We start from the raw sequence: 23116 nt of genomic DNA on the forward strand, positions 1-23116 counted from the left end.
GCTATCTAAAATGAATATGGGAAGCATTAAGTATCAGAATATATAAGCAGAATGAATTGCTAAAATTAAAACAATACCCAACCCCACAACTGATTCTTTACTAAATGTAACCTCAGTCATACTTCAGCTCTCAATACGTTTCATCTCTGCAGACAGCTTAAACAGAAGAACTTTTCTTCTGGTTAAGAAAACAAAAGAGTGGTTTTCTTGGAGGTAAATCAACCCTGAGATAAGCAGGACTTCTTCTGGATTAGTTAGTGAGTAGACACTGGGAGTATATAAACTTTATAAAGCTGAAAATAATAATTAAATTATATGTGCATAAATTAAATTTTCTTTCTGTTGATTTTCCAAGATCTAGATCACATTGAGTGTAGTTTGTTCACCTGGACAGGTTTTCTCTAGAGACATCTGACTCTACGCCGTCCGTCCCGTAAGCCTGGCTCTGCAGAGGGCTGAAGTCCGAGTACACGTCCTCAGTTCTGTCCAGGATGGACTCGGTGGACGCTGGCCTGCACATCTGCCTCTGGTAGTACATGTGGATGCTGTCCCGCGATGGAATGTTTCCCTGCAGGGCAGCAGACGAGGTGTTAACCTCAAGGTTTACAGTGCTGTCCATTTCAATCATGATGCTCATTACTCATGTGAGGTGTAATTACAGCACTGGTGCTAATACTGATTCTGCATATGATTCCTTTAATGTTATTTTTGTATTATTTATATACTCTTGTTTCACAGCTCTCTGAAATGCTTGATCCTCAGTTGAGACATTCCGAGGTCAGTTATTCGCAAATGCAGCTGCTGCCATCTTGCATCTTCACAATTGACTGTATTTATTGTAAAATGAAACCAGATGACTTCAATTATTATCACTTTTTTTATTTTGCAATGAAAACCAGCTGGAGGTACATTATATGTTTTTATATTTTTAGTTTTCATTGTAATTTTAAAGTTTTAGTAGTTTTATTATTTGCTTTTGTTATTTTTGTTGATTTTTTTTTTAAATATTTGTATTCACCTTACATTTATTTCAGTTTTAGTCATTTGACTAATTACTTCAATTCTTTACAGTAAGTTGCGAGTGCAACAATTTTATTTGTTTATTTATTTTTTATTTAGTATTTTAGTTTTTCCATCTAATATTCAGATGTTATATTTTATTTTACATTTTACATTTTACATCAGCTTCAACTGAATTACCAAAAAATATTTGTAATTATTTGTTTCTGAAGTATGACCATTATCACAACTCTTCTAGTGATTACTGAATGAGAAGTTCATTTCATTTATAGTATATATATATTGAAAGCTCTACTGACTGTATTGTCAAAAAGTATATTTATTTTAAAAATGCTAGATTATATTTTAATACATTTTTATTTAATTTTTATTAGAATGTTTCCTCACATTAGATTTCCATTATTTTTCTAGTAACAAAATCATAGTTTTATTAACATTTTAGATTTTGCACGCCATTTCTAATTACTGACATGTATATGAATAATATCTGCATTATTAACTTAATGCATCATTATATGCTGCAAACGTTTCTTAATTTTAAGTTGTTGCTTTTAAAAGTTACAGAAAAGTTCAAATAAGCAGAAGTTATTAAACATTAACAAAAATCACATAAAAAAACAAACAAAACAAAGATCATTAATTGTTATGTGCACCAAATAACACGATAAAACACAAATGCAGCCTCTAGTGTGATTTCTGATGCCTGCACTACCTTTTTGACCTCGTGAGTGAGCATGCAGCGCTCAATGCGCAAGACGGTGGAGATATCGATGTGTTCCTGGCAGATAGAGTTGAGCCAGGCGGTGAAACTGTCCAGTAGGGCCAGGAAGAGAACCCAGGAGAACTTCACGATGTTAAACACTCGCTTCAGGATGTTATCTGCAGTGGAGAGAGCAGCTGTAGAGCTTCAGTACAGCTCTATTGATGGATATGAATGATAGTAAGCCATAATAGGAGGTTTTTGAAGTGTGGACTCACCTGGACCTTCAGATGCCTCCTCCTCTGTAACACCTTCCTCCTGCTCTTCTTCCTCAATGGATACATGCACTGCTAATGACCAAAGAAGAAATAATTACAGTGTTATTACAGTGTATTTCCAAATTCCAGTGTTATTACAATGTAATAAGCTCAAAATAAACATTAACCCTGATTTGTTACACAAACATATCACTTTTTTAGTCGCAATGTGTTTTTTAAAACATGAGTGTGGTGGTCAAGCTATTTTTTTAAATATATTAACTGAATGTTTTATCGTGTCTAGCTGGCTCCTCAATCTGGCGAGAGGGTTGAAACCCTGTCCAGCCATCATATGGGATGAATTGACCGTAGCGAATGCAACACGGCCCTCTTCATCTCTCAGACCCAAGAATGTCGAGGCCTGGAAGCCGCCCACCAGGAGGGAGCTGGCAGAGCGAGCCTCCATTTACAAACTGCAGCAGAGGGGGTTTAATGAGGTGCTTGATGTTCCCAGTAGAGTCACGCTGGTGTTTACAAAATGACTATTAATGTCCCCGGCATGAATGTCATTCTGAGAAACAGAGAGCTATAGAGCGATCAAGACCAGGGCTGGACATCTATCTGTCTCATCTATCTATCTGTCTCATCTATCTATCTGTCTCATCTATCTATCTATCTATCTATCTATCTATCTATCTATCTATCTATCATCTGTCCATCTATCTGTCCGTTTGTTCGAACCTCCACCTGTCCATCCATCTTTATCTGTCTATTTGTCTGTCATCTGTCCGTCTGTCCATCCATCCATCCATCCATCCAACCATTTGTCCATCTTACTGTCTATCCATCCATCCAACCAACCATCCATCCATCCATCCATTCATTCATCCATCTATCCATCCATGCATCTGTCTGTCTATCAATCTGCCTGTCTGTCATTCTATCTGTCATCGATCGGTTTGTCCGTCCATCAATCCATCCATCCATTTGTCCCTCTGTTCATCTTACTGTCCATCCATCCATCCATCCATTAATCCATCCATCCATCCATCCGTCTATCCATTCATTTGTCCGTCGTCCATTTTTCTGTACATCCATCCAAGTATCATCTATCTGCTTGTCTGTCTATCTCTGTCTGTCTATCTATCCATCATCCGTTTGTCCGTCCATCTGTCCATTAATTCATCCATCCATCCATCCATCCGTCTATCAATCTGTTGTCCATCCATCTATCTGTCCATACATCCTTTCATCTGTCTATCTGTCCCTCTGTTCATCTTACTGTCCATCCACCCATCCATCCATCCATCCATCCGTCTATCCATTCATTTGTCCGTTGTCCATTTTTCTGTCCATCCAAGTATCATCTATCTGCTTGTCTATTTCTGTCTGTCTATCTATCTATCCATCATCCATTTGTTTGTCCGTCCATCTGTCCATTAATTCATCCATCCATCCATCCATCCATCCATCAATCCGTCTATCAATCTGTTGTCCATCCGTCTATCTGTCAATCCATCTGTCAATCTATCTATCTGCCTGTCCATCTTACTGTCCATCCATCCAGCCATCTATATATTTGTCCATTGTAACTGTCTTTCTATTTGTCCATTAATCCATATGTTTCTCTATATATCTGTCTGTTATCTATCTATGTATCTATCTATGTATCTATCTATCTATCTATCTATCTATCTATCCATCTATCCATCTATCTGTCCATCTGTATATCTCTATCATCCATCTGTTTGTCTGTCCATTTGCTCATCCATCTGTCCATCTATCATCCATCTCTCTGTCCATTCGTGGATCTGTGCATCCATCTATCTATTTGTCTGTTGTCTGTCCATCTATCTGTCTGTTCACCCATCCATCCATCCATCCATCCGTCCATTATCATCAGCTTGTCCATCTATCTGTCCACGGTCCACCTGTCAATCTGTCTGTCTGTGTGTTCATCCGTTCATTCATTCATCCATTTGTCCATTAATTTGTCCGTCTGTCCATCCATCCATCCATCCATATATTTGTCCATTGTCTTTCTGTCTATCTATTTGTCCATCAATCCGTTTGTCTATATTTTTATCTTTTGTCTGTCTATCTATCTATCTATCTATCTATCTATCTATCTATCTATCTATCTATCTATCAATCTATCTATCTATCCAACCTTCCCTCTGAGTGCAAAGGAAGAGTATGGTTGTTTTAAAATCATTTGTATAATCCTACCTTCCTTCTGGTCCTTCTTGTTTGTGCTGCCCTCCGTGTACCTTTGCCAGAATCGCCGTCTCTCCTTACTTCGCTCTTTCATGGCAGTTTTCGAGTCAGTTATCCAGGCATGATACACAAACTGAGAAGCAGAGGGTCCCATTAGACAAAGAAATGGACAAGTAGGATATTGAGCTGCTTTTGGGTTTGGTGTTTATATGCCACCACTAATTTCTTCCCAACTACAGTGGTATTTTGAACCAGTCTTTGAGCCCAATTTAATTGTCCCTCTAGGGAAAACAAAGAGCCTTAAACACATGCAGGGTATAAACTTGCACACTGCTCCAGTCCAGTACCAGCCTTTAGCAGAGCTGGCAAAACAGACTGTTTTAGGAAAAGCGTGACTTCAGATATTCCTGTCAATCAAAGACACCAACACAATACACAAGACAGGAAACCAGCTTTAGGGGATGTTTTGCTCCAAAGGACAGACATTCTGATTGTGGTGTCAGGTCTCGTCCAAAAAAAGCATGATTACACTGTTCACAAAGGAGAAAAACACAGCCTTTGTTTAACTGGCACAACCAAACCCCAAGAAAAACCTCCCAGAAAAATGTCTGCATTTCACATGCATATAGGGCTGGAAGATATAGCTAAAAATGTTACATCTTCGACTTAACAATTGAGACAATTTTTTTCCCTACTGAAGTTTATATTTGCATCTTCACATTTTCACACTAGGTATGTAAAAACATGTCTAATGACAATCGGAAATACAATTTTTTTATTTCCAGCAACACTACATAATGAATATTTAATATATCACCCAGCCCTGCATGCTACAGCAATCAAGTGCATAATACACTGCATTTCATTGACATGCAATGCACTGTATCCGTATATTTACATGGCAGCCAGATGATTGACGTGCAAATGCAATCATCAGCCATTTTGGCTCTGTTTGCTCTCCAGTTACAGTTAGAGTCATAAATGCATGTATATTGTGCAACTGGGGAGCAGGAAAATGCAGTGGAGCACGACGGCCGTCGATGCTCGTAAAGGACAGAGCTGACACATACTATAGCATACAGGAAGAGAGGAGATATATCAGGCATTGTGAAGTACCTTGGCTGCCCTGATTACATACTGCAGTACAGTTTTGGGCAGTTTAATGACAGACTTTGGTAAAGCCAGCAAAGCAGAGGCAAACTTTCGGATAGCTCTCTAAAAGAGACGACAGAGCAGGGATCGGGTTAGTCAGGGCGTGAGGGTCTGTGCTAGTGCCGTTACCGCTCTTCCACACAGGAAGCAAGCAGTTAGTGGTCTGGTAAATAACGAAACATTGTTAAATGCTGAGGGAACAAAAGAAGAATACACTGACATATTTTCGTAACACAGAGCCATTTAGGTTTAACATGTTTTTGTGTGGGAACGACACAATTAAGCACAGTTATACGACTTAAAATGGGTGCACATGCAGTAAAGCACTGAGGTTTCGGGAAAAATTACCTGGAACGCCGATCTTTTGGGTGGTTCCTCATCCTTTTTGTCCTCGTCTTCTTCCTCTTCCTCACTATCAGTCTCGAATAAGTAATAATTGCCACTTCGGACCACTAAAAGAGAAAACACATCACACTTATCACATATCACTTTTCTATTGAAGTCAACTTTTCATTGAATAAACAGAACCACTAAGATCAAATTTTATTACTTATTTAAATATATTTTTATTAAAATACCAATTTAATTTAAAAACATTAATTTAAATGTAAATAATAATAATAAAAACTATGCTTTTATGCAAAACATTTGAGTTTACATTGATATCTCATAATTTTTCCCTTTTATTTGTGAATCTGAGCTGCAATAGTCATCAGAATGGCATATAATCATTATTGAGATTTTGTGAAATTATTTTTATTTCAGTTGCAAATTAAATAATGTGCATTCAAAGAGCAGGAGACACTAACTGGATGCATGATCAACCCAAGGCTTCCACCACTGCTTCCTTTTGCCTTTCTTCTTCTCTTTGCTGTTCTCTCCTGTAACAGAAAAACTGTTCTGTGAACCCATTACACGCACACATGATACTCTTAAAAAACATTAAAACCATTTCAAAGAGCGCACATTTACTCTGAGGTCTGGTATGCGCTTTTCACATGTTTCAGATTTGATTGCAATGCATTTAACACCGCTGTTAAACGCAGGCACTTGAGGAATTTACGAACCTTCAGTTCGTGTGTTTGACAAAGACAGAGTCAAATGTGTGTGTAGGACAACACCGTTTTTATTTTTGATTTATGTGAATTAAGTTTAGTTATTATTGTATAATAAAAAGTTCTCGGTATACACTAAGAAAAAGTCAAAAGTTCGGGGTCAGTCAGAGTTTTTAATGTTTTGAAAGAAGTCTCTTCTGCTCACCAAGGCTGCGTTTATTTGATTAAAAATACAGTAAAAACCTGTAAAATTGTGAAATATTATTTCAATGTAAAACAGCTATTTTCTACGTGAATATCTGTTAAAATGTAATTTATTTCTGCGATCGAAGCTGAATTTTCAGCATCATTATTCCAGTGATTCTTCAGAAATCATTCTAATATGCTGATTTGCTGCTCAACAAACATTTATGATTATTATCAATGTTGAAAACAGTTGTGCTGGACAATATTTTTAGGGAAACCATCATACATTTTATTTTTAAGGATTCACAGATGAATAAAAAGTTCAAATGAACAACATTTATTTGAAATAATCATTTATAAATCTCTTTACTGCCACTTTTGATTGATTTAATGCATCCTTGATGAACAAAAGCTTTAATTTCTTAAAAAAAAAAGATTTTTTTTTTAAAAAATGGACAAAAATTTGGGAAAACATGATATTTTTGAGTTCAAAATGCTCTCATACAAATGTACCTTCATCCTCCTCCTCTTCCTCCTTGACTACCGATTGACTTTCCCCGCTTTCCTGAGCCAAAGACAGCATCCTCTCTTTGCCTCTCTTAAACTTCTGCTGTCGGCTCTTGATGCGGTCCATCCTGAGAGAAACAAACAGACGGAGGAAAACTGAGATGATGTTTTTGTGATTCCTCAGCCTGTTTGCTTGATCTGACCTAATTTAGCTGCTCCCCTGAACACAATTAGAGAATAATTGAAGATAAAGAGTCTTCATGTCGGGGCTTGTGTGGGTGTGCAGGAAGCACAGAAAACAGGCTCGATCTTGGCAAGCCCGAGACTTCCAGCAGATGTGACCTACTAACACACTGTTACAACCGTACGGCTCGTCTGGAAAACACTGGTTATGCAGCGTCTCTCAGGTGGTAAAAATGCTGAATAAATTATAGGAAACACCGTCACAGAGAAAAAGTAATACGCAGCGATCTGTGTGTCTTATTTATGTGTGTTCACGCATCAATCAGCGCATGATTTCATAGGACCGCATGAAAAGGGAATGCAGCGGTTGGCAGCGAACAATGAAACATTGTGAGTCTCACACTGAACTCACTGTCTCTTCAGTAGGTCCATGGATTTCTTCTCTTCTTCTATTCTGGCTTTAACCGCCTTCACAATGGTTGCCTGAAACAACTCCGCTCCTCTGACACACAAACAAAGAGAAACAGAGTCGTGAAACAAACAAACCACAGTCTGAATATGTCTGCAATGTGCTCATATTAAAATTATAACATTCTGAAATAAGAAACGGCTTCAAATCTGAGTCAAATGTACTCTCTGTAGTGCTACATATTCATTTATGGCTTCGTAAAGCTGTCATCTTGTCTTTGTGTCACTATTAAGAAAATATTTCATAGACATTAAGTCTATGAAAATCATTAAGTACTTAAAATCAAAACCATTTTGAAAAATAAATAAATAAATAATAAAGCAAATAAAAATACTTGAAATAAAATGAAAAAAAAAAAAAAATGTTTTATTTCAGCTACAACATTTCTCATTTTTTTAGTTCAACTTTTAGTATGAAAAAACAAAGTACATTTAAAAAAAATATATAAAAAAAAATACAGACACAAAAAATAAAAAAACAAAAACACAACAAAATTCCTAAAAAATATATATATTTACATTAAATTAAATTTTAAGTTAAATTACGTTTAATTTAAAAACTATAACAGTAAATCAATGATACTAAAACAACACTGGTTAGATGACTATATGCAGGCAAACATTGAAAGCGAATGAAAAACAAACAACAGTAACCCAGAGCATGTGTGTGTACCTGGAGGCGAGGACCTGAGAGGAACGGATGTCAGCTACGACGTGCAGGAAGTAGTAGCTCATGAAAACTCGCCTCTGCAGCAGGAGAAAAGCGAAGCAGATGCTGTCCCAGATGATACCGGCCTCATCACTCGGCAGCTCGCACTGTTTATTTGCGTTCTGCTCCGCTGCGAGAGAATCATCAGAATCTAATCAAGCTCTGCTGGACACAGCTATATAATATTTTGGTCATTAAAAGCAGTTAAATATTAATGCTTAAAAGCTTTTCGGTCATTTGGACTGGCTTCATTAATAGCTTTTTAAAAAAATGGTCAGTCTGGGTGGTTCAAGAATAAATATAACTTTATAGGATGGTTCACCCAAAAAGGAAAATATGCTGAAAATGTACTCACACTTTGACCATCTAAGATTAGGATGAGTTTGTTTCTTCATCAGATTTGGAGAAATGTATCATTGCTCACAAATGGATCCTCTGCAGTGAATGGGTGCCGTCAGAATGAGAGTCCAAACAGCTGATAAAAACATTACAATAATCCACAAGTAATCCACACCACTCCGGTCCATCAGTTAACATCTTGAGAAGACAAAAGCTAAAACAAATCTATCATTAAGACACTTTAACTAAAACACGAGTCCATAATCCATAATAACACTTCCTCCAGTGAATGAAAAAGTGGTCTGGTTTGAATCAGGAGAGAAATCTGCACAGATCAAACACCGTTTACAAACCAGAACAGTCTAAAATAGCTCAAAAACAAATATGTGGCTGGATTTTGATGTGAAAGACAACAGGAGGAAGTGTTATTATGGATTACAGACTTTAAAAATGGATTATGGACATTAAAAATGTCTTTAATGATAGATTTGTTTCAGCTTTTGCCTTCTCTAGATGTTAACTGATGGACTGGAGTGGTGTGGATTACTTGCAGATTATTGTGATGTTTTCATCAGGTGTTTGAACTCTCATTCATTGGTGAGACATTTCTACAAATCTGATGAAAAACAAACTCATCTACAGCTTGGAAGGCACTTTTTAATTTCTGTATGAACTATTCACGTAACACAGTTTTTATTACTGCAGTTAATTGCATAAGAATGCATTAAAAATGCATTGAAATTGCATTGTGTATTTTTAACTTTTTGATACAATACAATCAGAAGTGAGCCCTAAAGCACCATTTTTACAGGATGCATGCAACTGATGTGCTTAAGACTAATTAATTTTCATGTTAGGTTAATTTGAGGTCAGAAAAGAGTTAATCAGAAACATCTAATAGTTCCCAACATCAAAACATGGGATTTGTAGCACAAATGCTTAAAAAAAAACACTCATGGGACACCAAAGTGTATAATAAGTGTAGAAAATGTGCCTTTGATTCTTTAAACTAGAGATGAAGGCATAACTCACGTTTTGAATATCCTTTTATAGTGCAGGCCAGACTGAACAACTGGATCAGCCAGCAGTGATTGGCCACCAGCGCTTTTATATATCCACACGCCGCTATCTGACAGCAAAGAGAACGAAAACCACAATGACATCCAGCAAAACATCCACAAATACCAAATCCATCTCTTTGATAAAAGAGCATATAATTGTTTGTTTATGAGAAAAAAATTCCATTTATGAGGTATATTTTCATCGGTGAAGCAGGTGCGCATGTGTTATGTGGAATTATTAATCCTACAAACGCTTCATGTTGTTCACTCCGAATTCAGATCCACAAAAATGCAGAGCGCTATAAACACAATTATGATTTATGTCAGCCCGTGGCTGTTTGTGACATATTTCAAGCTAATTCACAACACTTGTGAATTAAATTATGCCTATAACTGAGTTATAATTACATTTTGAGTGAGCAGATTTATGAGATACTCACTGAGAGAATGTTTTTCATGGAGATTACAAAGACGTTGTATGCTATGAGGAAGTCCCAGTAATGAAGGATGCTTTTGATTGGCTTCAGCAAGAGCTCGCCCCCAAAGATCAAGAAGTAGAAACAGGCGACCAGGTATCCCATACAGAAGATGCTGATGCGTGTGGTGCCCGTGATGAAGATGATGGTCAGGACGAACCAGAACAGATAGCTGAACATGATCACCTTCAGCATGTCCAAATACGACCTGCAAAGATGAGAGAAAAAAAGACAATATGAAGTAAACATTTGTTGTTTTGAAAAAAAAAAAAAAAAAAAAAAAAAAAATATATATATATATATATATATACTTTTATTCAACAAGGATGCATTAAATTAATGGAAAATTAAAATAAATACATTTCTAATGTTACAAATAATTTCTATTAATCAATGCTGTTCTTTTGAACTTTCTATTCATCTGTGAATCCTGAAACATAAAATGTATCAAAGTTTTCACAAAAATACTGTGCAGCACAACTGTTTTTTACAACGGTGTTTTAGTGCCATGTTAAAAAAAAAGATTATGAGATTAAATAAATTAAATAAAGTTGAAATATTTCAAGAATAAAGTTGAAATACTACGAGAATAAAGTCGAAATACTACGAGAATAAAGTCGAAATACTACGAGAATAAAGTCAAAATATTATGAGAATAAAGTCGAAATACTACGAGAATAAAGTCGAATACTACGAGAATAAAGTCGAAATACTACGAGAATAAACTCGAAATACTACGAGAATAAAGTCGAAATATTACGAGAATAAAGTCGAAATATTACGAGAATAAAGTCGAAATATTACGAGAATAAAGTCGAAATACTACGAGAATAAAGTCGAAATACTACGAGAATAAAGTCAAAATATTACGAGAATAAAGTCGAAATATTACGAGAATAAAGTCGAAATACTACGAGAATAAAGTCAAAATATTACGAGAATAAAGTCGAAATATTACGAGAATAAAGTCGAAATACTACGAGAATAAAGTCGAAATACTACGAGAATAAAGTCGGAATACTACGAGAATAAGGTCGAAATATTACAAGAATAAAGTCGGAATACTACGAGAATAAAGTCGAAATACTACGAGAATAAAGTTGAAATATTACGAGAATAAAGTTGAAATACTACGAGAATAAAGTCGAAATATTACGAGAATAAAGTCGAAATATTACGAGAATAAAGTCGGAATATTACGAGAATAAAGTCGAAATACTACGAGAATAAAGTCGGAATACTACGAGAATAAGGTCGAAATATTACAAGAATAAAGTCGGAATACTACGAGAATAAAGTCGAAATACTACGAGAATAAAGTTGAAATATTACGAGAATAAAGTTGAAATACTACGAGAATAAAGTCGAAATATTACGAGAATAAAGTCGGAAATATTACGAGAATAAAGTCGAAATATTACGAGAAATATTACAAGAATAAAGTCGGAATATTACGAGAATAAAGTTGAAATACTATGAGAATAAAGTCGAAATATTACGAGAATAAAGTCGGAATATTACGAGAATAAAGTCGAAATATTACGAGAATAAAGTCGAAATATTACGAGAATAAAGTCGAAATATTACGAGAATAAAAATATTACGAGAATAAAGTCGAAAATACTACGAGAATAAAATATTACGAGAAAAATATTACGAGAATAAAGTCGAAATATTACGAGAATAAAGTTGAAATATTACGAGAATAAAGTTGAAATATTACGAGAATAAAGTCGAAATATTACGAGAATAAAGTCGAAATATTACGAGAATAAAGTTGAAATACTACGAGAATAAAGTTGAAATACTACGAGAATAAAGTCGAAATATTACGAGAATAAAGTCGAAATATTACGAGAATAAAGAAATAAAGAATAACGAGAATTGAAATATTACGAGAATAAAGTTGAAATACTACGAGAATAAAGTCGAAATATTACGAGAATAAAGTCGGAATATTACGAGAATAAAGTTGAAATACTATGAGAATAAAGTCAAAATATTACGAGAATAAAGTCGAAATATTACGAGAATAAAGTCGAAATACTACGAGAATAAAGTCGAAATACTACGAGAATAAAGTCGAAATACTACGAGAATAAAGTCGAAATATTACGAGAATAAAGTCGAAATACTACGAGAATAAAGTCGAAATACTACGAGAATAAAGTCGAAATATTACGAGAATAAAGTCGAAATACTACGAGAATAAAGTCGAAATACTACGAGAATAAAGTCGGAATATTACGAGAATAAAGTCAAAATATTACGAGAATAAAGTCGAAATACTACGAGAATAAAGTCGAAATACTACGAGAATAAAGTCGAAATACTACGAGAATAAAGTCGAAATATTACGAGAATAAAGTCGAAATATTACGAGAATAAAGTCGGAATATTACGAGAATAAAGTCAAAATACTACGAGAATAAAGTCGGAATATTACGAGAATAAAGTCGAAATACTATGAGAATAAAGTTGAAATACTACGAGAATAAAGTCGGAATATTACGAGAATAAAGTCAAAATACTACGAGAATAAAGTCGAAATATTACGAGAATAAAGTCGAAATACTACGAGAATAAAGTCGGAATATTACGAGAATAAAGTCGAAATACTATGAGAATAAAGTCGAAATACTACGAGAATAAAGTCGAAATACTACGAGAATAAAGTCGGAATATTACGAGAATAAAGTCGAAATACTATGAGAATAAAGTCGAAATACTATGAGAATAAAGTTGAAATACTACGAGAATAAAGTCGGAATATTACGAGAATAAAGTCAAAATACTACGAGAATAAAGTCGAAATATTACGAGAATAAAGTTGAAATATTACGAGAATAAAGTCGGAATATTACGAGAATAAAGTCGGAATATTACGAGAATAAAGTCGAAATACTATGAGAATAAAGTTGAAATACTACGAAATACTTTCGACTATTCTATGTAATTTTCGACTTTTTGATTTCTGAAGGATCATGTGACACTGAAGACTGGAGTAATGATGCTGAAAATTCAAGATTTGATCACAGAGAAAAATTACATTTTAGCAGATATGCACATAGAAAACAGCTGTTCTAAATTGTAATAATATTTCACATTTTTACTGTATTTTTACTGTATTTTTGATCAAATAAATGCCTTGGGGAGTTTAAAAGGCTTCTTTCAGAAACATTAAAAAGTTTATTGACCCCCAATTTTTAAATGGTAATATATATGCATCATTATTAGAACATTATTAGGATCAAAAGTTCTCAGAGGAAAATATTGTGTTTGCCATTTAGTTCAAGAACACAGACTGTAAATAATGTGGTGATATGATATTTTCCTATGTAAGGCGGTTATTAGACATTTTTGCTAATAATTTTCAACCCCAAAACATGATGAATGTAATGGCAGTCCCGCATCAAACAGCACCATTTTCTCAGAATTACCCATATTTACCGGAATCTGCAACTATATTAATAAGTATAATGACATCGAAGTGGAAAAACTGACCACACATGTGATATTCTTTAAATCTAATATGATCAGAGCAGCAGACAGATGTCATTAAGAGCAGAAAATCTCCAAATTCCTTCATCACCATCGTCATTTCTAATTGTTTAGACTGGCTGAAACTGTCGAATCAATTCTCTAGAGCTGATGAATCGCCCTGCCCTGATCTACAATCACTATTCATTGTCTCGTTTTACTCTACAATAATAAGCAGAGGAAGCTCAGTTGATCCTGAGACCACAAACTAGGACTGCAGGCTTGAAAAATGCACAGTGTAATTACGACTGAAGTTTATTCTGGATCGGATGACAGATAAAGTAATCAGTGTATAATAGTGTAAAGACTTGCTGTTTTTTAACTGTTAGTTCGTATCAACAGTTCTCAATCTTTCATGACTTGAAGGCCCTTCGCTGTTCAACACGGTGTCTGAAAACACCTCCATAGTGAAGATATTTCCTTCGGCATTTACGATAATTGTGTAATTCTGCTTTTTTAATTAACAGAAACTGTAAGTGTTGAAATATTAATCAAAATTAATTTTGCGATTCCAGAAGTTTGCAAAACTGTATGCACTTAAAAGAAATATGATTATGTTGGATTATTTTAATATAATTAATGTAACTTTAATGTAATTTTAAGACATTCTGCTTGCTTTTGGAAGTTTACTGAGGACTCTTGGTTAAGAAACTCTGACGTAAGGGGGAAAACACAAGATTTGCAGATTTTTTCTGTTTTGAAATGGACTTTCAAAAGAAGTGAACAAATGTGACAAATATGTAAGTATTCAAATGGAATATAAATATGGAATATGTTATACAAATATACTAAATATACAAAATGGTGATGCACAGAAAGTTTCTCCGATGGCACATTTTGCTTGTGCAAGTGTTTATTTTATAATATGACATGGATACAATACAAACAGGTAAATATGTCAGTTGTGTAAACACTAGTGCTGGATTAACAATACTGATTAATCATTTTTAAATCAATACCGATATGGATTCTCAAATCTAAATATCAGTCTTTTGGTCTGTGCTGTTTTCAGCTAATACATGAACTTCAACATTATTTGCAGCAAACCTGCCATGATCACAATAAGCTTCATGCTTTGTTACTTTCAATATGAAACAAAGTCTCAGCTATTAAGTTTGGTCAATTTTGTCACAAAAATCAAACAATAAATGTGGTTTTAAATCCGCAGCCTGTACCGAGCATCTCTTCTTTACTACTAGTTGTAGCAGCAAAAAAATAAAAAATAAAAAATTAGAAATAATAATAATAATAATAATAATATATAAATATATATATATATATATATATATATATTTTATAAATATAGGCTCTGTATTACATATTGATGATATTTTTCCTTAACCTGTTGTCTTCATTATTTAATGCACGTTTAAATAAATCTTTAATAACACCTTTTTTTTTTGGTTTTGGTTTCAGTTTTCAGCTAAATTAAAACTTTAATAATAATAATTAATAGTCATTTAATATTAAATAGTCATTTAATTCATTTATTATTATCATATATTATTTATAATAATTCACATAACAGGGTTCATACAGATACTGTAAACTGAAATTCCAGGAGTTTTAAGCACTACTTTTTTGATTTTCAAGGACTTCAATCAGAGATCTCATTTCGAACATTGTCTTCCATTTCACATAAAAAAAAGAAAAAATAGATAAATGAATGATAAATGAAATGAAAAAATATGCTAATAAAAACTGGCAAAATAAAGTGAAGCACATGTGGAGTATTAATAATGAAGTATTAGAAAGTATACTGCATTTTACTATAGTAAAACCATTGTTAATTTTCTTAAGGGATTTGTATTTGTTTATACTTTTTTTTGCTTTGTTTTTATAACTGTACTGCATTAATGATTTGATGTTTTCTACTGTTTAAGAAAAAAAAATCTGAAAAAAAAAAAAAAAGATTCGCAAAATCGCTCTGAACTCCTGAACTGAATCAAATGATTCGCTATCTGTGCTCCGAAGTTCCAATCTAAAACAAAAGATTTGTGATCCACGCTTTAAATCAAGACTTAAAATCGTGTATCGCAAATCTTTTGATTTGAATCATTTAATTCGCTAAATAGTTCACAAACCTGTTATGATCTAAATCCAATGATTTGTGATACTCGCTCCAAAGTCCTGACCTGAATTAAATAATTTGCGATATGCAAAGTTCAAATCTAAATCAAGTGATTCGTGATACACTATTTGAAGTCCCGATCTGAGACAAATAATTGGAGTGCTTCAGAAATAGTGATCCATTTTATGATGCAATGGTTTAAACTGATTTGGAGTTTCAAAAAGCTGCATTTTACCCATCACTACATGCTTTTTAAAATCATTACAAGTGAATGGCTCTTTTAATTTGATCTGGTTTTTGTTAGTGAATCACTTGAAGTGAACAATCTAAGTCATGAGTCTGACTCAACTGGAGTGGTTCCATCTTAAATGACTCAATTGATTTGGTTCATATGTTTCTCTTTTCGCATCTGCAGTCATGTTTACACGACACTGTCAGTACTGCTACTTTCTTAACTCAACTGTTTTCTGACATGAACTGAAATAAGTGAAAAAGGCATGATGTTTTTTTAAATTGCATGAATTTTGCATGGAAAGATTATTGACAAAATTAAACACTTATTTCATAGATACATTGTCATTTAATAATTTAAGCACTTTTCAATTACCTCTTCAGGAATATTGCTATTTTCAAACATTTTCCAGGCCTTAAATTTAAAAAAGTCAAGCACTTCAAGCACTTTGTATGAACCCTGTTTTAATTTTATTTTAAAAACTCATTTTTGATTTTAGTTTTCAGCTAAGTGTAAAGATTTTGGCCCAGAATTTTCATTTCTGTGCATCAGTCTTACTAAATATACATATGGAGATGAATTTCTTCTTCTCTGTGCTGTTTGTGTAAGATGAAGATCATTCATCGCAGGTTTACCTGCAGTGGATGAAGTCGGGCACAGGGTTGTGCTGGCTGAAGCTGGCGGCGTCCAGATCTCGACAGATCTCCACATTATCACCCGCCAACAGTTGCACGGCCGTCAAATTCTCCTCCTCAAACACGCGGCCCTGCAGCGACGCGCACAGCAGCAACATGAAGTCATCTGCAGAAAGAGAAAGAAAAGAGATCAGGCACATGATGAGAAAGTGTTAAAGCAGAGCTGGGGAGAGTTAACACAAATTCAGCACCACTCACAGAGGAGGAACAGGGAGTTGGGTTTGGTGTGGAAGTCGGGGAAGTAGAGCCACTTGATGACGTTTGAATCCATGCTGGAAGACGGACGTCTCCATGGATAGTCTGAACCAAATGAGAAATATAAATGAAATTCAGAAATACTTTCAAGATGTAAATGAGTTTGTTTCTTCACCAGACTTGGAGAAATGTGTCATTGCATCACTTGCTCACCAATGGATCCTCTGCAGTGAATGGGTGCCGTCAGAATGAAAGTCCAAACAGCTGATAAAAACATCACAATAATCCACACCACTCCAGTCCATCAGTTAACATCTTGAGCAGACAAAAGCTTAAACAAATCCATCATTAATCCATAATTTTTAACTAAAATATGAGTCCACAATCCATAATAACTTGTCCTCCAGTGAAAAAGTCCATCTCCTGTTGTCTCCCACATCAAAATCCAGCCACATATTTGTTTAGGACACAGTTTTGGACTGTTTCAGCTTGTAAATGGTGCCTGATCTGTGCAGATTTCTCTCCTGATTCAGACCAGACCACTTTTTCACTGGTGGAAGTGTTATTGTATTATGGACTCAGATTTGAGTTAAAAACGTCTTAATGATGGATTTGTTTCAGCTTTTGTCTTCTCAAGATGTGAACTGATGGACTGGAGTGGTGTGGATTACTTGTGGATTATTGTGATGTTTTTATCAGATGTTTGGAATCTCATTCTGACGGCACCCATTCACTGCAGAGCATCCAAGTGCAAGTGCAGGGTTTCTGCAGGTTTTCTGAGGTTAAATTTAAGACCTTTTTAAGACCAACTAAAGAAAATTTAAGGGGAAATAAATAGAAGGGAAAACAATACAGAAATATGTCCTCTAAGAATAGTTCGAGTTTTACTTTCACTTTCAAATTAGCAGCAATATAGCATCTAGCAATTGTTTGTTTTTAGTTTGTTCCAGTTTTCACTCTTTTCCTCGCTTTCCTACGGTAGAAGCGCCGTGCACATTTTACTTTCACTTTCAAATTGGCAGCAATTCAGCATAAAGAAGTTGCTTGTTTTTAGCTCGTTAGAATTTACCCTCTTTTCTTCACTTTCCTTTGGTTTTAAGTAGCTTGTAAAAGCGTTGTGTGCATTTTACTTTCACTTTTAAATTAGCAGCATTAACGTAATGTATCAAACTTTTATTAACAAAACGAATATTAATACACCATGTTATATGCCTATTATAAAATAATAACTTACACAAAGTTTAAATAGGTATACAAAACTGAAAATCAGTAAACACCATGTAACCAAATAAATAAAATTAGCTGTGTGTGTGTGTGTGTGTGTGTGTGTGTATATATATATATATATATATATATATATATAAATTACACAGTTTAAATAAAAATCAGCAAACACTGTGGAACCAAATAAATATGAAACCTTAGATAAACGGCAGAAATCAACAGGCTTTTCAAAATCCAAAATATTTTTAAAACAGGCGCTTTTTCATTTAGTTTTGAAGCTCTTCCGCCACGGTCTTGTCTTTTTCTTTTCTTGTCAGTCAGCTCGACTCAGAAACCTGATCTGTGATGTGACTGTCGTTCAAAATCAGAAATTACGCTTTCGCATTACTTTAAAATGAAACACGAGGAAACAATCCCTCACGAAAATTAATGCCATGGTCATATGAATTTAAGACTTGCTGCTCTGATTAACGACCTTTTCAAGACCTTAATTCACGGAAAAGCAATTTAAGACTTTTTAAGACTTTTTTTAAGACCCGCGAAAAACCCTAATGTGATGAAATGACACTTTCACGCAACTCATCTATAGCTTGGATGGCCTGAGTTCAAGCACGTTTTCATTATTGAATGAACTGTTTCTTTAAGCAGACACCTGTGTGACTCACCCGTGCAGGCGGCAGGAGGGATCCCGATGCACATCAGGTACTGGAAGGCCAACATGCAGGCCAGGAAACAGCAATATTTGGACCAGACATGGGCGATGGCTTTTCTCCTGCGCTGATACATCACCGCAATCAGACCGAACGCGTGCAGCATGGCATAGAAATCCATCCGCTGGCCGATCACATTCACCGCTAACAGAAAACAGGTCTGGAGGAGCAACATCAGCCATGGGTTTCAAATTAGGATAATAATGGGTGCATTTGATAGCATCACTATACTCAAATTAAAATTCAATATCCATCACGTAACCCTGATCCATTACCTTAACACTCTATTGTGGTTTATCTGTCTCAACAGTGTGTTAGCAACATGAGCTTCAGATGATAAACTATTAGTGACTGTCCAAGTGAGATTTACAAATGAAAAACTGGCCCTTTTGGCAAGTAGGACACATTCATGTTCCTGCAAATCAGCATATTAGAATGATTTCTGAAGAATCATGTGACACTGAAGACTGGAGTAATGATGCTAAAAATTCAGATTTGATCAAAGGAATAAATTACATCTTAACAGATATTCACACAGATCAGAGCTGTTTTAGATTCTAATATTATTTTTTAAAAATGTACTGTATTTTTGATCAAATAAATGCAGCCTTGGTGAGGCTTTATTATCAAAAAGTGGTAGTGTATATATTTATTAACAGACATCATGATGACATTACCTCAAGACCAAATTTGTAGAAGAAGTAGTTGATGAAATATTTGGCGCAGTTGACGATGCCGTCGTCCAGATGTTGCCGTGTGATGTTGTGAAAAATGGTTCTTGTGACCGGAGGGGTGAGGTTGTTTTTCATACGGTAGAAATCCTGGTGCCGGTAAATGGTCACTTCAAATGCCAGAAGAGCCAGCATCAGTAAGTTATTCTGCGAGGAGAAAATAAACAAACAAACAAATAAATAAATGGACAAGGATGATAGTGAAATACATGCAGGGTCTGAAACTAACAGCCAAAAGTGACATATGCATGTACTGTATAAATTGGCACAATGTACATTCATCAGTGTTGCCAATTTGTGTGACCAATAGGGTTATTTTAATTTACCAAAAAAAAAAAAAATCAGCTACTTACCTCTCATTTATGTTACCTTAAGTTAATGTTTTTGGTTTTTTTTTAAACTAAAACTGAAATAAAAATGAATACTTCATTAATATAATGAATTAATACAAATAATAAAAACTACAAGAACTACTAAAAATGACAAAAACACACAACAAAATGACAAAAACTGAAATAAAATAAAATAAACAAAAAATAAAATTAAATACAAATTAAATTAAATTAAAACAAATAAAAATTAGTTTAATTAATTTAATTAATAAAATTAATTAAAACTACAAGAACTATTACAAATTATAAAAACACAACAAAATCACAAAAAAACGAAGTAAAATTAAATAAAAATCAAAATGAATAAAACTGAAATAAAAAAAAATTAAAAATTAAATTAAAATAAATAGAATTTAAATTAATTTAAAATGAAATAAAAATATATTTAAAATATAATTAAAATAAAATTAATAACAACTACGAGAACTATTAAAAATTATTAAAAAACAACAAAATTACAAAAACTTTAAATAAAATTAAAATGAAAACAGAAAATATGAAAACACAAACTGTAAGAGCATTTTGATAACACTAATGTAACACTACTGACCAACTGAACATTAAATGTGACCAATCTTTACTTTTATTTTATCTAAGGTGCTTTTCAGTGTTATTATTATTATTATTAATCTAAATCAGTTTTTAGTTTTAGTTAAAGTGTTAGTAATTTTGCAATTTGCTTTTGTCATTTTTTTATTTATTTTTTTAAAACATCTATATAGGTCATTAATTTCATTTTGTCTTAAATATGATTTTAATTAACTATAAAATCCTGGTGGAAATGGTTTTATGTATGTTTTTGCAAATGTACTTCTACTGAATTAGCATAAATTAAAAAAAAAGTCTAAATAATCCCACTGTGCGAGGGATAAAATCTATTTTGAATAATAATAAAAGCAAAATCATGCAGAATATTGTCTCAGATCACCCAGCACAGGCAGGAGCGGCCGAAACATTATTTTTAGACGCTGCGTATTGATGAGTGTGTTCGCACATCAGCAGCTCTTACCCTCAGATTCTCCAGTAACGGCGAGAACTTCCTGAGGCCGATCCAGTTGGCGGGATCCACTGGGCTGCTGTAGAGCAGAGATTTGGCCATGTCTAAGCGCTGAGCGTCTGTGTAGTTATCAGGCTGGAGGAGAGAATCACAGACTCGGTCAGAACGAGAGCGTTTGCGCGTCCCGCGTGTGCTGAGGAGCGCGAGCGAGCGGCTCACCATGCTGCAGGTCTTGGAGTATGTGGACGGGTTGATGGAGGTGAGCTGGTACAGCATTTTGCAGACGATGATGACGCAGGTCCAGACGGTGCAGACGCTTGACGCCAATGGTCTGAACTGGCTGAACGGCAGAGCGAAGGCCCAGCTCACCAGAAACACGTAGTTAAACAGCGACACCTGACACACACACAAAACATGGGGATGAGGATGACGCAAAAACAGATGTTGTGGAGTTTTTGGCTGGACTGTAAAGGTAATAATCAAGGAATGAGTGTCTCTTGCATCATGATGATCATATTTGGGAGTCCGTGGCATTGAAAACATTGAAAAGCCCTGATCTAACCCATCTTTGCTTTAGCTGGATTGTTCAAAAGAGATCATGTTGACCTGTACGCTGGACCACCGAAGCTGTGGTTGTTTCTCACCTCTTTGACTGAGACCCAAATGATGTAGGACGAGACGATCTTGATGATGTGAAGCTCCAGCAGCCACCAGATGAAGAGCTGCAGCTTTTGCACGTAATCCAGGAACTTCAGGAACAGCACCGTCAGACGCTCCACCACCAGGTGCCACTTATTCCTCAGCTCTTCACAAGAGAAACACACACATCACTTACAAAAACTACAACATGTACCACGGCAATACCATTTTTTTAAATAAACTGACATTTTCAGAAATTACCCCAAAATTGATACTCTGAAAAAGGAGTCCACATCAGCGTTGTTTTGAAACCAAAACTATTTTTATAAAAATATAAATAAAATAAAATAAAATTAAATAAATTTAAATAAAATAAAATAAAATAAAATAAAATAAAATAAAATAAAATAAAATAAAAATAAAACTTAACCAAAAAAAAATCTGAATGAATTTAGAAATGTTGCTTTGGCAGTTTAATATAAATAAGTTTGACAAAAAACATGTAACATTACTGAAATTATAGAAATACTGAAAATACTGAAACTTAAGCTAAAATTAAAAAATAAAAATATAAAAAATAAAAGCTAATTTAAAATTGTAACATTATAACAGTATAGAAATAATACTAAAATAACTAAAATAATACTAAAATAACTTGCAAACAAAAAGAGGTTCTGCAACCTGAATATGACGTACATTTATTATTAAAAACAAGTTCTCATTTAATAATCCATTCACAAAGAAATAATGCAACCTGAAAAATCAGTACTTATCTGTATTAACAATAAGTCAAATTAATAATAAATGAATGATAGGTTAAAATCTGAACAAAATTAGAAATGCTTTAGAATGCCTTGACCACTAATTGAAATAAACAAGTACCAAAATTATGAAAAAAATAAAGTTAAATATATAAACTAAAACTAAATAAAATATTAAAAAAGTATATATATGTATATATACACTGCAATCTGAAAATTATGCACCTACATTGTTAAAAATTAGTTAAAATTGGAACAACATTAGAAATGTTGCCTTGACAAGCAATTGTAATAAAAAGTTTTGGTTGAATACTAAAAAAGACCAAATTACCAAAAAAAAAAAAAAAAAAAAAAAAAAAAAATCATGAAAAATATAATAAAGGTGAATAGAATATAAAAACTTCACAAAAGGAGTACAATTACTAAAACATAAATTAAAATTAAATATTAATAAATATTATAATAGCAGAGAAATAATACTAAAATAACTTTAGAATGTGAACAAAAATAAGCTCTGCAACCTGCAAAGGATGCACTTATATTGTTAACTAAATTAAAAAAAAAAAGCTGGGTAGGATATAAACACTTTACAAAAATGA

The 23116-nt window shown here is 33.9% G+C and overlaps 1 protein-coding gene across 4 annotated transcripts in view; it reads right to left on the reverse strand.

Moving 5' to 3' along the window:
* The window catches only part of LOC127155691 (piezo-type mechanosensitive ion channel component 2), a 154343-nt gene that overhangs the window by 19044 nt on the left and 112183 nt on the right, over positions 1–23116 (reverse strand). The window contains exons 19-36 of one of the 4 annotated variants that reach the window (XM_051098089.1): positions 21762–21922; positions 21337–21513; positions 21130–21252; positions 19675–19875; positions 18953–19157; positions 17067–17168; positions 16809–16974; positions 10295–10538; positions 9826–9922; positions 8419–8584; positions 7690–7779; positions 7101–7222; positions 6156–6227; positions 5695–5798; positions 4207–4327; positions 1999–2067; positions 1733–1899; positions 387–568 (exon numbers count right to left, since the gene is read on the reverse strand). In XM_051098089.1, coding sequence (XP_050954046.1) covers positions 387–568; positions 1733–1899; positions 1999–2067; positions 4207–4327; positions 5695–5798; positions 6156–6227; positions 7101–7222; positions 7690–7779; positions 8419–8584; positions 9826–9922; positions 10295–10538; positions 16809–16974; positions 17067–17168; positions 18953–19157; positions 19675–19875; positions 21130–21252; positions 21337–21513; positions 21762–21922 — 2569 coding nt within the window. Of the gene's footprint in view, positions 1–386; positions 569–1732; positions 1900–1998; positions 2071–4206; positions 4328–5694; positions 5799–6155; positions 6228–7100; positions 7223–7689; positions 7780–8418; positions 8585–9825; positions 9923–10294; positions 10539–16808; positions 16975–17066; positions 17169–18952; positions 19158–19674; positions 19876–21129; positions 21514–21761; positions 21923–23116 lie in introns of all 4 variants that reach the window. The other 3 variants (XM_051098088.1, XM_051098087.1, XM_051098086.1) reach the window with 3 other exon arrangements.

This window comes from Labeo rohita, chromosome 24, assembly GCF_022985175.1.
Source record: "Labeo rohita strain BAU-BD-2019 chromosome 24, IGBB_LRoh.1.0, whole genome shotgun sequence".
Lineage (NCBI taxonomy): Eukaryota > Metazoa > Chordata > Actinopteri > Cypriniformes > Cyprinidae > Labeo > Labeo rohita.